This window comes from Strongylocentrotus purpuratus, unplaced genomic scaffold, assembly GCF_000002235.5.
Source record: "Strongylocentrotus purpuratus isolate Spur 01 unplaced genomic scaffold, Spur_5.0 spur5_contig_838, whole genome shotgun sequence".
Lineage (NCBI taxonomy): Eukaryota > Metazoa > Echinodermata > Echinoidea > Camarodonta > Strongylocentrotidae > Strongylocentrotus > Strongylocentrotus purpuratus.
The window spans coordinates 994,294-1,008,472 of record NW_022145544.1 but is presented as its reverse complement, the minus strand read 5'-3'; the positions used below and the strand labels follow the sequence as shown (position 1 = coordinate 1,008,472).

Sequence of the window (14,179 nt, the reverse complement as noted above, 5' to 3'; positions counted from 1 at the left end):
AACAGGGAGGAATCACCGGGAAGCAAAGTCTCTCCCTCTCTTCAACCTCCATCTCTCTCTCTCTCTCTCTCTCTCTCTCTCTCTCTCTCTCTCTCTCTCTCTCTCTCTCTCTTTATCTGTCTTTCTCTCTCTCTTTCTTTCTCTCTCTCTCTCTCTCTCTCTCTCTCTCTCCCTCTCTCTCTATATATCATTCTCTTCTATCCCTCTCTCTCTCCCCCTTTACCTGCTTCCCCTCCTCTCTATGTCTTCCATAATTCTTACTTTCTCCCTCGAACTCTCTTTCACCTGCTCTTTTCTTTATCTTTCCCCTCCTACTCTCCCCCAATCTCCATCTCTCTGTCTCGTATTTCTTAAATTTTCTCTAAATCATTATCGCTGTCTCCATCTCTTCTCTCTTTTTTTTCTCTCCCACAATATTTGTTTCTATCTCTTTCCCCCCTCTCTATCAATTTCCATTTCTGTTCTTACATTACTTTCTTTGTCTTTCTATGTCTATCTTATGTTCATCAACTTCATCTCGCCATCTCTCTCTCTCACACACATACACACACACACATACTCTCTCTTTCTCTCTCTCTCTCTCTTTCTCTCCCTCCCTCTCTCTATCTCTCTCTCTCTCTCTCTCTCTCTCTTTCGCTTTGAATTCTCTCTCTCACTCGGTCTTTTCTCTGTGTATCACCCCCATGCGTGCCATGTATATTGCCTTCGCACGTGTTCCATTTATTTCCATCACTTATTTTTGATTCAGTAGGCTCGTGGATTCCGAGAATCGAGGGTCGTTGGCAGAGTCAGTTTCTAATATTGTCCTGGTTTCATCCATCAGCTCTAATAGCTCCATGTATAAAGATATTTATTTAAAATAGGGACTTATATTGCAGCATAGTGATTGGTATCCGAGGAGAGTAACGGGAAATCGTTTGAAAGGTTAATGATGCTTACATCTCGAGTTATATGTAGTAACTTACTTTTCCGTATTCGCATCATCATGTTATAAAAACTTACTAGCAGAATAATAACGCTATCTTCACGTGTGTCACAGTACGGTTTTCATTTCACTGTTCAGAAGCAAAATTCCATGAAAAGAACAAGATGAACCGAATGATATATATATATATATACATATAATGAAAACGGGTAAAACAACTATTAAAAGATTTTATTGTTATCTTTTATAAATAGGGATAGTAGAAAAAAGAATACAATTGAGAAAAGGATTAATAACAAACATTTGTTATTACTATGAAAAAAATAATAAGAGGGGAGAGCATTAGTGCATGGGTGAACGACCGCATGAGATCAATGCCATTGACGAAACGAGTGTAACACCCATATGACATGCGATGGTATAAATCAATTAAAATGGCCAGCTGGGACTATTGTATCAAGATGATATTAATAGCGCTGGGACGTATTGAAGTAGTATAAATCATTGATTGTTATGTTGATATATTTTTTAATGTCTCAATGACGTTCCACGCTTTCAGGGACTGTGATGTGAGTCATACCACAGGGTTCACTAACATATAAGCATACTAAAAAGGGGTTATTGACACTTCCTTTTTTTTTTTACCATCACATATTGAATTTGGATGAAAAACATATATTACAAATTCAAAAGGAACAGCTTTAAAAATGTAATATAGAATAGAAAATTCCAAGAATGTAATCAACATGGTCGCCAAAACTTTCGAAAAATTAACTTTCAGTAGTCTTGTTCAGCACCTATTCAAATGTGCAAACATTATAATGACGAATTCTATAACCAGAACATGATTTCAATTGGATACCCATTGAGTTTAATTTTTGAAAGGCTTTGCGATTGTGTTTATTTTACCCACACGTTTGTGCAATGGTAATCTGAATAGACAGGTACAGATTTGGAGGAACATGTACATGTATAAGCAACGTATGTCTAATTGTTGTTCATTTTTTCATATATTTTGACAGTGTATCCTGCGTGGGCTGGTGTGAATGTACAGGAGCTGACATCAACTTAACGCAATTCTTAGACCCGTTCGCTTTGAATTTCTGCTCACTTGGTGATTTTATAGGTAAGTTACAGTACTTAATAGCTTTCAACTTAAGAGAAGAAGTCATTTTTTGCCCGCACACTTCAACCGGCCGCAAATGTCAGAATTTTATAAAGTTTATATTGCCAAAGAAGATCAGCCCCTGCGACACTTTTGTTTTCACTTTTTGATGGGCATGGTAAATTGATAAGGTGGAGATATCGCGGTTCTTTTTCGTATTAAAATAAAAAGGATATAGTCTTTTTTAAGCGGGAAATTGACTTTATTTACTTTAACATTCATGACCTACCTTGACCTAAGCCTTCCGCACCATCTGGGAGATGTGTGATGGCTTCTGCTTCATGACCTCAAGCCAGATCTTCCTATCTTGTGAAGTTCTGGTCACTTCTGTGAGGGATCCCAGAGATCTAGTAGCACAATCAGCCTTTACACAATCAAGCCATTTCTTGGCTGGTCTGCCCATGGGCCTATCACCATGAATATTAGAAGTTAGGAGTATCTTTAGGTATCGTGATGGTCTCATCCTGTTGACGTGGCCAAAGAATCGCAGCCGTTTTGGGGCTATCTTGTCCAGAATGGTTTCATCCAGTCCTAGAGTCCTCTGAATTGTTATGTTTCTTATTTTGTCTAGTCTGGTTAAACCCAATATTTTTCGGAGACAGATCATTTCGAAGGTAACATCCTTGCTGTACTAGTTATTGCATTAATACTTGATATGTCCTCTCCGAAATACCATTGTCTATACAGATTTCGGAACGTGTCCCAACGACCCAAACAAGGTGGTTATCGCTCAGAATCGGGAGGCTAACGTAAAGACTTGTCTTCAGACGAGACAGAACCCTCTGGTCTTCTTCAAGAACGAGACAAACGGTACAGACTACGCTCTCAGAGCTTGGGACGCCAGTCAACCAGACAGCTACGTGGTGCTCAGCGAGTTCTGTGCACCTCAGTGTAACCCGATTTGCGGCATAGCCTTACCGCCAACGCCAACGCCATTTGTTCCAATGACGTAAGTATCAATGATGCCATTGCACACGATGCGTCATCTCGATTGCATTATACATGCGCTAATTATACCTGCGCTAATTAGACATGTGAGGTCAATCAACCCATGCGCCAGCGAATCAACACAACGTGTACAATGGTCATGTTGCATCTACGCTTTGTACGATGTCACACTATCACATGATGCGTCAGACAAGTTGCTGACGCAGTCTTACGTCACACGAGGCGTCATTTGCTGGCGTTGGACAGTGTCAGCAGACAGCACGGCCTTTGACGCGCAATGCGAGAGTGAATGCAAAAACAATGCGTTAAATTACACGCGCATTCGCTAATAATATTGCCTCCATAGGCTTGAATAGCGCATGTACCTAATAACGCAATCGAAATGACGCCTTAATGTGCGCATAATGTAGGGTTGAAATTTTGAGGTGCATGTAGGATTGAATTTTTCCGTCGCATGCAAATAAGCATTTCGTTTTCGTTTTCTTCAGAGGATTACTTCATATTCACGACCAGAAATTAATAGCTTTCGAGGAAAACACAGATTTTGTTTATGGCACTGATCCCACTTGAAGCACTCAAGTCACACAATGCTATTTAGGGACTTCGATTCCAGGATTGGGGAGGGCGTAACCACACTGATGAAAAACCCCACAAGCTCTATAGATACACAATGCTGTGAAACTATTTAGGGGGAGCTGCCCCCATGCACATCAGGGTTTGATGCCCCTCCTGGATTATGATGGTCATGGAAAAAATGTCTTAAAGAAATTTGATAAATAAATAAATAATAATTCTAAATTACTCATGTATTATTTAATGTTGGATGATGATGTACTAAAAGAATTTCAAAATTTGTCATCAATCTTTCATAGGACCCGAATGACGACCGGTCGTCAGATTGACGTAGTTATTCCAAGAAAACCAGAACCAACAGGTTAGTCAATTTCCCGTCATCTTTGTGTGAGTTGCCTGTTGTCATGGTTACGAAGAAACCATTGTCAATGTATATTAATTCATGAGATGTTGAGAGCGTTCTCTTTTGCGTTGATAGTTGCTATCCTTTTATACAGGTGGTCTCCTGCGTTCCGAATTACCTCTCTAATTTATTGAAAATATTTCATATTTCTTATGTTATTGTATGCTTCGTACATGTTTATCGAATGATATAATTGAACATGATTTTTCATTTAATTACTTTTGTAAACATTGTATTCATTGTATTTGTTATTGTTCGAAATTTTGTACTTTGACTTTGAATTTGTATATTTTTGAACGCAGAAATAAAATCAATCAAACAAACAAACAAACTATATCGCATTAATACAATTTTGTAAAACAAAAATCTAACTGTAGCACGATTTCCTACTAGTAAACTCTTCGTATTCGTATACAAAATAATGAAAAATAATATTATTAATGTATTTTACTTAAATCAAGATATTATACTTCGTCAAGATATCATCGATGTTATGACATGGGATTCAACTTGTGGGTTGCTTTTAATGTAACAGTATGCATACATTTTGATAATTAGACACCAGAACATGGTACTGAATATGGGAAGAGACTAGTATGAGTCGCTTATGTTGTGATACCCACCCTCAGTACATTGTCATTTTAACCCGGGGTAATAATTGTTAATATGATACAGCAGTGTACGACACGTGTAATACATTTGAATGATACGAATTGTATTTCATTAATTATTGAATGTCACAGAAATATACTTCCAACAGCAGCGTATTGTGAATATCGTACGCAAATAAGAATGAGTAGTGAGTCTGGTGGTTGCAATCAGGCGCATACGCAGGGGGGGGGGGGGGGGGGGTTGGGGTTAAACCCCCCTCCTGTGTATGTGTATGTTTTGTATATGTTTTTTGTGTAAATCCCCCCTCCCCCTTTTTTATTTAAAAAAAAAAAAAAAAAAAAAATTATGCCAATGACTGACCTAAAAAAGGTGACCTTACCCCCCCCCCAACGGAACAAAATGTCAAATTTTTAAATTTCGAGACCCCCCCCCAAAAAAAAGTGTTCTCTTACCCCCCCCCCCAAAAAAAAGTGTTCTCTTACCCCCCCCCCCCCCCCCCCCCCCCCCCCCCCCCCACTGAGCGACTTTTCGGCTGGCAGAGACGTTGCGATTTTTTTGGACTCAAAAAAAAAAAAAAAAGTGTTCGCTTACCACCCCCCCCCCCCCCCCCCCCCCCCCCCCACCACTGAGCGACTTTTCGGCCGGCGCGTTTTTGAAATTTTCGGGAGCAAAATAATAATGCTGAGTCGTTGCGAAATTTTTGGCCCGATTTTAACCCCCCCCCCCCCCCTTGAAAAAATCCTGCGTACGCCACTGGTTGCAATAGATTGATTATACCATACCATATTGACCACAGTGGTTTATATCAATTTAAAGGTGTGATTCAAAGCAAATAAAGTTGACAAATGATTTACGTATTCTTGAAACAGGTTCAGGCCTCTCCCCCGCTGATGCTCGAATTTTGGGAATTGCTGTGGGCACCTTTTTGGCCGGTCTCCTCATCTGCCTCATCGTCGTGTTCGTTTGTTATTTTCGAAGGAAAAATAACAAGAATCGAGCTCCAAAACTTCCTCCCAGGTAAGACCAAGTCATGCCACTTATCATCTCCTTTCATTTAAGTCTGGGATAAAAAAAAAAATCAAGTTCATATTAGTCACATGTAGAAGATTATGAAGGTCTCTTCTAACTATGATAAGTGGAATGGAAACCCTACAAGTTATTTTGCTTTTATGATTTATCCCTTTGTTTTATATGCAAAATAGGACCTGGTATGACGATGTGGATCTCAAGAATGGACCAAAAACCCTTCGTTCTTTGATGTCAATGTTTATATCTCAATTTCTCTATTTTGGTTTAGTTACAGTGTTTAAAAAAATGTGTAATCTTCTAAACACGTACCTGAGTAAGATCACTCCCACTTTGCCAGAGGATGTGCTGTGGTAAGCTGTTGGCTCCTTATAGCTAGTGGTAAAATGTTTTGACTCATAAACACTTTGAATATGTCCTCTTGAAAATTGATGCAAAATTTAATGGTGACGAGCTGACATGTGCACCGGACTGCGCAATGGACTGGTTTCGCGATAATTTTGTATTGTTTTTATTATATTGTTTGACTCTCAATAAACCAGACATGATCTCTGTGTGTGACAAACATAAAATGCTCTTTTGAAGTATATTATGCCTAAATTTAGGGAGGCCCTTCGAATTTGAACTCATTGGTAAATATTCTCAATGTTTACATTACAGGCGCAACATGCCCACTCAGAACCGGGATTATGCAACGATCGAAGAAATCCAAATGACATCAGCGAACAACAGTAAGTAGATATTTCTAATTGTTTGAGATGAACCTCTAATGTTAAAATGATTGAGGTGTCATGACACTCAGATTGGAGTTGTATCATTGTCTGAATTTAAAAACCAAATATTTCAACTGTTGTCTGCAGAATGTGAACATAGCTTTAATGTGAGATACACTGTATATTTTAGCTCTCATCGCTCTGGGAATAATTATTGTTTAAAGGTGATAGGTCCGACAAACAGTTTTGATGTTAGTGATTTATTCATACTTTGCCTTTTAACAATATTATATACCACTCAATTTTCTAATTCGAATATTTTCCATGAGCTTTAGGTTACAAAATGTGATGCACATTTAAGATGAACTTGTACAGAAAATTTATAAGATATAAACGAGAAGGTAGCATTTGATATGATTAGGAACCTAATTCGCTATGTTTCATCAATCTTTCATCTACCAGGTCCTGCCAGACGAGGTGGAGCCTATCCAAACGGGTTGTATCGAAGTGAGAGTCTGTCTGCAATCAACTCATTCAACCCAGATCCATCAATCCATCGGTCAGTATCAGACATCGAGCTCCTAGGCGACCCTCCCCATCCACCAGTCCGGCAAATGAGCCTTCTACCAGGGGTCAATCCAGCTTTGGCCGATTGTACAGATGGTCCTGGTGCACCCCAAGATGACTACGGATATACCAAGTACCTACCCGAGAGTGACCAGCAGGGGTTGCCTTACATGCACCTTAAGGTAACGCCTTCCCTGTCAGATCCTGAAGGTCAGCACCAGGCTTCGAAACCCCACCGGTACAGGAGCAACACAGCTGATACGCATGCTAACAGCGCAGATGTAGGAAGGGCTATTGATAGGATCCGGGCTCGCCAGGCGTTGAAAGATGGAGGCAACAGGAGGTTTGTACCAAACCAGACAGGAAGGGGTCGAAGCACTACGCTAGGGGAAGATTACAATCGCTTGAACAGGAATGGACATAAAGGTGTTCCTCGCTCGAAGAAGAACGATTCCGCTGCATTCACACCCGTTCCTGTACATGGACAGTACCAGTCCAGACCAAGAAGGTCTCCTGAGAGTGTTCGCAGGTGGAGGTCTCTACCGGATATGACAGATGGAGGGCAGGCCCCACCTACCATGCAAGCTGATAGTGTTGACGAAAACGCTCCAGTTTATCAACTCCTCGAAAGGAGTCCAGCCAGCTCAATTGGAGACTATAGCAAAAGGAAAACTTATCAGCTACCCTATGGACGTGACGAAACGGACCTTCCAGAGTCAAAAGCGCGAGATAGCCGAGGAAGTGGACGTACCGCATCCGAGTCAGGTCCATCTTCATACGGCTCGCAATCTCAGGGTAGTACAATGGATGATCGATACGACCCTGTTTATGAATCTCGCTTGACAAATAACACAAAAGCTCCACAGTCTCCGGACGAATACCAACCCCTTTCGCAGTCTCGTCCGGTGTACCTAGAGTTCGACGATCATCCAGCCGCAGATGAGGCGGCGTTAGATAGCGATTCGTATCTTAAGCCAAACAAATCGCACAGATCACCAAAGGAGAATGGTAAACTAAATGGCGGCAGGAGTGGGATACATGCACCTAACGCACCAAGTAACGGCCATCTACGCGATAGCATGCAGGATACGGCATACATCTACGGGGGTGATAACAACAACCTCTCATTGAAGAAACAACCATCAAAGTCTGTCGGAGGAAACACATACGCTGCTCTAAAACTGAGACAGACCGAGGACGGTTATGATAACCCGAACGATGAAGATGAAATGGAAAATGGAGAATACATGTACCATCCGGCTGGTCCTGATGTCATGGTTTAAAGCTATCCAGATCATGCATAATTATGATCTACCATAAAGTATTTATGAATATTTATTTATTGTTTAGGAAGAATGTTTTTATTACCTTGGGCGCTTTGTTAAGTAAATGCAATCGACGAAACGCTACGAGGGATACGTTAAGTATTCCAAAGAACTATTTGTTATTGACTTCATAATTATGTAACCTGAAGAAAATGGGAACTTATAATTTAAGAAGAGATGATGTTGGCTAAACGGTGGTACGATGTATTCTTCAATTGATTTGTGCACGTTTTTTTTCCTTGCGATACTTCTTCTTCTTCTTCTTCTTCTTCTTCTTCTTCTTCTTCTTCTTCTTCTTCTTCTTCTTCTCTGTTTTTGTCTTCGTGCGCATTTTGAATAATTTCGTTATTATGGGCTTTATTTTTTTCTCCAAAGCTTTGTCATGTTGTAAATTAAAATGTGCCTCCCATAATTTCTTTCATTTATGATATATTATTAGTCAGGATTATATCTTTCATGATAAAATCCTCTTAAAAAGTGCATGAATATATTCAATTTTAGTGTTCGACAATGCATTACAGCTGTATATATAGCAAACACATTTTATATATCATAGAGGCGATTGAAAATTATGCTGCGTTTGTGTGGGTATGACGAAGGGAGACAGTTGATACTTGTACGATCAGAAAAGAAAGGTTTTTTATGGGCTTTATCTTGTAAGTTTGGCAGAAAAATAAATGTAGGTTGATTTAAATGAATAAAATTGAATGCAGAAAACAACATGTCTAGTGAGTGGACTCGTATTGAAAAGAGTTAGATTTACAGACGGCTCAACAGGGTTGAATAAGTTTTATATATATTTTATTTATGTGCATAATTTAGATTGCATATTCGCACTTCTAAAGAGGGCTACTTTTAGTATTATTCATAGAATTGAAGGCCTTCAAATCCGTTAAATTGTACAAGCTGCAGAAGTATTGAATTAATCTATTGATATCATAACTGATGCAACTGAAGTCTAAAAAGGTATGTTTTGTTATGTGGTATTCATTCAATAAGGGCCTTCAATTTGGACTGTTTTCTACACACTCGGTGTTGTAGATAATGTTGATGAATCAATACTTAATCGCTTATTTGACATTGATAATTTACTTTGCGACAGTTATGTTTTGTGAAAATATCAGTTACTCTTTATATTAACACACAGATCGTTTGTCATAACGTAACTCATTATTTTCCGTGCAAACGAATTCAATTTCATTCAGTATCCCACAGCTATGCTTTATTGGGCTTGAAATGATCATTAGAGGTACAATAACATATCGTAATAAAAAAAACTTAAATTGATTTTATAGTCTAATACTTTCGCATTTTTAAAACTTAATTTTTTCCAAATTCAACCACAGAGGAACGGAAAGCGTCTAAAACAGACTTATCAATGCAGAATTGTCAATCTCAATTAGCGCTCTTTTTCAAACACTTTGAGATGAAGACATGAAACTTCATGCGCATATTTGTTATATAATTCTCTATCTATGTGCCAAGTTTCAGAAGTTTTCGTTGATCAAAGGCCGAGACAGGAGAGTATCCACAATAATCCAGTCTTTTTAGGATTGAACAATCTACATTCATTTATCAAAAGAGTTATTACGTTTCTCAGTGACAGACCTTATACAGGCGTAACTGTGTTTGGAGCCATGTGAATCTTATTCACGTCGTTAATCATGGTAATATCACCTGTTATAAATGTATCATTATTATATATATTAAATCACACTATTTTCTAATGTAATACCATAAAACGCACATGAATGCCAATATTTACTTAATCATAGCTTACAGCGCACTTTCGGATGACTAAAAGTCTTATTTTGTTGTAAAATTATTATATTTGTGTACATTTTGTATCACTAAGCCAAAGTCGTTATTTTCTTGTGTATGTGAAATGTAATGAATTAAAATGTATCAAATTCGTTCTTGTGAACGCGTCTCAATTGTGATTATTATTTTATCGAAATAATGGAAAACTTGTTTTCTATGAATGCAAAGTAGGTCAAGCAGTTTCATTTTCCTCCATCAAATCCAGTTATACAGTATATGGAAAATAGTAGCTATATAGTATAGCAAGAAGCACAGATATATAAATTACGTATTCTATGACAGCTTGATGAATAGTTTCAGAACAAAATGAATAAAGATAGTGAAACAAGAGACGGTGCAGGTTCTCAGGGAATCGAAAGAAAGAAACTAAGTGGATGCATAATTATGTATATGCATGAGTCGGTGAGAGAATCGGGATTTTTTTTTTATACGAGAAAAGGAAATGAAGAATAAAGAGAGAGAAAGAAAAATGTGTGTGTGTGTGTGTATGTGTGAAGATCACAAGAGAGAGAGAGAGAGAGGGGGAGGGAAAGGCAGAGAGGGGTGGGGGTAGGGACAGGACCAGGAAGGGAAGAGATTGATAAAAAAATAAAAAAAATAAAAGATTGGTCAAGAAAAAGCATTCAAATAATGAATCGAAATGAACCCTGAACAAAATAGAATCTTATCCAAACTAATAGTTAAGATCTTTACTATACCCCGTCGCAATCATTCGAAATCATATTTTTATACAGAAAATATTGATAGCTCTGCGTCAATGATTAACAATATTTGATAAATAGTATTGTAACAGCTGTTGTATTTGATAAGAGCACACCTAATTATGAGGCTATCTTCTCTTCCGCCGTACTAATAACGTTATTACTTATGTCATCTCCAGTCTTGTGTCACTCAAATAAGGAATCATTGCGAAGAGGTCTTCTAAATTATTTATTCCAACCCAATGGTGAGTCAAACTACATTCAGTGAAGATACAAATAAAATGTACAATTTCTACGAATCCTTGTTTGATTTGTAATGACAGTCTCATATATTCTTGAATAGAAACGGTAATATTTTGTTCGTGAATTGCGATTTTGGTAGATTTCTGTAAAAGAAAAAAGATACGTAGCGTAGTTTCCATATTACTTGAGAAGTTTAGTTTGTTTTTTGCTGTTGTTGTTGTTTTTATCTGAAAAATGAAAAATGTACAATGATCGAGTCCTATGGATCAGAAATTAATCGACTGTACCCTGTTCGAGATTTAAACAAACAATTCATCTACAAAACTATGGCACTTTTCTCGTATATTGAACTTACATCTACTCTCCCCCCCCCCCCCCCCCTCGATTTCCGCTACAGATTCCCATTTCTCTGTCGACATTCTTCTTCAGTACTCCATACATCATGGCGTTTGTTTATTTGGTATCTTTTTGTTGTTCTGTTTTATATATCATTTTCTGAATTTATAAAGTAAGGCTGTCCTGGATATGTATTGCAGGCCTTTACAGTATATTTTTAAAGACAAGCTTGATTTCTGGTAATGATAGGCCCGACACTATGTGCAAATGAAAGTTGTGATTTTTATTGATGATGCGTGATTACCAGCCAGTTTTTGTGAAGTTGTTTTTATTTAAGTGGTGCAAACAATCAATCTACTGCAGGACAAACAATCCAGAATTATAGCCATGTTCTCTCGACATTCGATTCCCGTACCAGAGCTCAAGATTAGCTTTAACCCCGGCTTTAACCAGGATCAGGATGATTCAAGCTCTAACCCTACTTCTGCTGGCCTCGGCGGTCATTGCCGAGGAAGCCGCTTTATTGGAAGCCGCCGAACCGATTGCTGGTAGCTACATCGTAAAGCTCAAGGTAATTCGAAATGATTGATATTTACTGGTAATAATTGATGTTGGTTGGCCATGCATTGAGATAAACAAATGATAAATCTTATCATTATGTCGTCTTATGAAACGACCAAAGTGATCTGTCACTAACGGCATGTTGATATTTGTATAGATTAAACAGCTGAATACGAACACGGTGCACACTAATTTACTTGCAAATATATTTTCAGGTTTTATTCCCTTCGTGGTATAGAAAGTGATAATGATATGAAGCAGGGGCGGTGCTCCCGGGGAGAGGAGGCAGGGGGCACAGTGCTCCCCAACTTCTTAAAGAACCCCCAAAGTGCCCCTTTTTACATTGGAAAAATGCCCTTTTAACTTTGTAAGAAGTGACCCTTTTTGCATAGGAAAAGTGCCACTTTAACTTCGTGAAAGTGCCCTTTTCCCTTTTCACCTCTGAAAAATGCCCCTTTATTTTGACACGTGCCTCTTTTCCTTCGACAAGTTCCCATTTTTCCTTTGCATAAGTGTCCATTTTCCATTCTCATCAGTGCATTTTTTTAAAATCTCTAGTAAGTGCCCCTTTTAAGGTACGAGAAGTACCCTTTTTAAAATTTGATAAGTGCCCCCTTCACCTCTGATGATTGCCCTATTCAAATCTGAGAGGTGTCTCTTTTCCCTTGACAAGTGTTCCTTCCCCTTCTGATAAGTGCTCTTTTCATATTTGATGAGTGCTCGTTTTTCACCTCTAATAACTGCCTTTGTTATATTGACATGTGCCCCTTTTTCCTTCTCATGAATGCCACTTCCCCCTTCTCATAAAAGCCCCTTTCACCTCCGATAAATGCCCCTATTAAAATCTGATCGGTGCCCCATTTCTTTCAACCTAATCTAATTTTCCTTTATTATAAATGCCCCTTTTCAGGTGCGATAATTTCCCTAACAATGGTACGTTCCACTTTGCCTTTCTAATAAGGGATCTATCCCCTTTTCACAAATGCCCCTTTTCAACTCTTATAAATGCCTTTATCAAAATCTGATGGGTGCCCCTTTTCCGTCGACAAATGCCCATTTCCCATTCCTTTTTTCCCCTTTGCCCCTTTTTTCATCCCTGGTGAGTGCCTCTTTTGTGGTGTGAGAAGTGCCCATTTCCCCCTCTGATAATAACCTTTTGCACTTTGACACGTGCACCTTTTCTTTTCTAATAAGTGTCTACCCCTTTCCCCTTTTCCTCTCATCATTAAACGTGCCCCTAATTCAAAGCAACTAAGAGCAATTTCCCAAAACTCACTCGCATTTATAGATGATACAATTATGTTACTTCAGTTATCGAAGGTCTTTTCAGTCTACCGTTATGAGAATGTGCTTATAACCCCATCAGGATTGGATTTTTCCTCTTTATGAGATGTAATTTTTCGAATTGCTACCTCACAAATCTTAAAATTGTCTTCGCTCTCTCGCAAATTAGGGGTAAATAGCCATGTCTAAAAAAAATTATATTTTCGCTTTGAGATTTCCCTTTGAACGTGGCCCTTTTATTTTCTCCAGAAAGTGCCCTTTTTGTTGGTGCCCCCCCCCCCACCCCTTGGAAGTCGCTCCGCCGCCCCTGGAAGGAAGATATGCTCTTCAAATTCATATACATGTATAAACTACAAGTCTTCTATAATTCTGCTTCTAACATTGATGTAAACAAGTTCTGTCTTAGTGTGCCCGGAGTTAGGTAAAATCGTGACGGCTAAATGGAATAACGCGATGGTGTAATTTTCTTAAGTCATTATGGCTCCGGGTCAAGGCTCCACATAGTACCTTGACGAATATGAAGGTATCAATACTTCTTCAAATCTAAAGTGGATCAAACAATGGATTGACGAAGTTGAAGCTGGATATCGGCTCCACATGAAGGGAATATTTATTACCTATTTTGTAATGACTTATTTCTGCTTACAGACCAACGCCGATATCGAGTCTTGTGTATCTACAATCAGACTTGCTGGTGGTCATGTGGAACATCGTTATAACCGACTCTTCCAAGGATTCTCGGCTCGACTTTCTGATACGCTCTTGAATTATGGTAAGCTTTTACCCCATCCCAGGGCATCATCCTCTGGGTCTACGGACTGACACTGGGGCAAGGAATCACCCCTCCCCACCATAGAATGGCTATGAAGCAAAGAACAATAGAAAAACAAACTAGGCAAAATGTACAACAACAAAACAAGAAAAAATGACACTGAACTATAATCATAATTAATTGATTTAGCAGGCTAGTATTAAA

General features: G+C 38.7%; 2 protein-coding genes across 2 annotated transcripts in view; both read left to right on the top strand.

Annotated features, from left to right (window-relative positions):
* Positions 1 to 8,727, top strand: part of LOC115924504 — a 34,573-nt gene extending 25,846 nt beyond the window's left edge. Inside the window, exons 2-7 of the mRNA XM_030986817.1 lie at positions 1,948 to 2,051; positions 2,778 to 3,039; positions 3,911 to 3,972; positions 5,496 to 5,643; positions 6,313 to 6,383; positions 6,828 to 8,727. Of these exons, the coding sequence (XP_030842677.1) occupies positions 1,948 to 2,051; positions 2,778 to 3,039; positions 3,911 to 3,972; positions 5,496 to 5,643; positions 6,313 to 6,383; positions 6,828 to 8,215 (2,035 nt within the window). The 3' untranslated portion in view covers positions 8,216 to 8,727. The remainder of the gene's footprint in view (positions 1 to 1,947; positions 2,052 to 2,777; positions 3,040 to 3,910; positions 3,973 to 5,495; positions 5,644 to 6,312; positions 6,384 to 6,827) is intronic.
* Positions 8,728 to 10,959: 2,232 nt separating this feature from the next.
* Positions 10,960 to 14,025, top strand: LOC115924455 (proteinase R-like). The gene is made up of 3 exons (XM_030986551.1): positions 10,960 to 11,024; positions 11,777 to 11,929; positions 13,852 to 14,025. The coding sequence occupies exons 1-3, from the start codon at positions 11,022 to 11,024 to the stop codon at positions 14,023 to 14,025; spliced, it is 330 nt and encodes a 109-aa protein (XP_030842411.1). The 5' UTR covers positions 10,960 to 11,021.
* Positions 14,026 to 14,179: the final 154 nt, after the last annotated feature.

Bases quoted from the DNA above. Each gene is read 5' to 3' on its own strand.
- LOC115924455 (XM_030986551.1), top strand. The intron at 11,930-13,851 runs GTAATTCGAAAT...TTCTGCTTACAG, and splicing joins GCTACATCGTAAAGCTCAAG to ACCAACGCCGATATCGAGTC.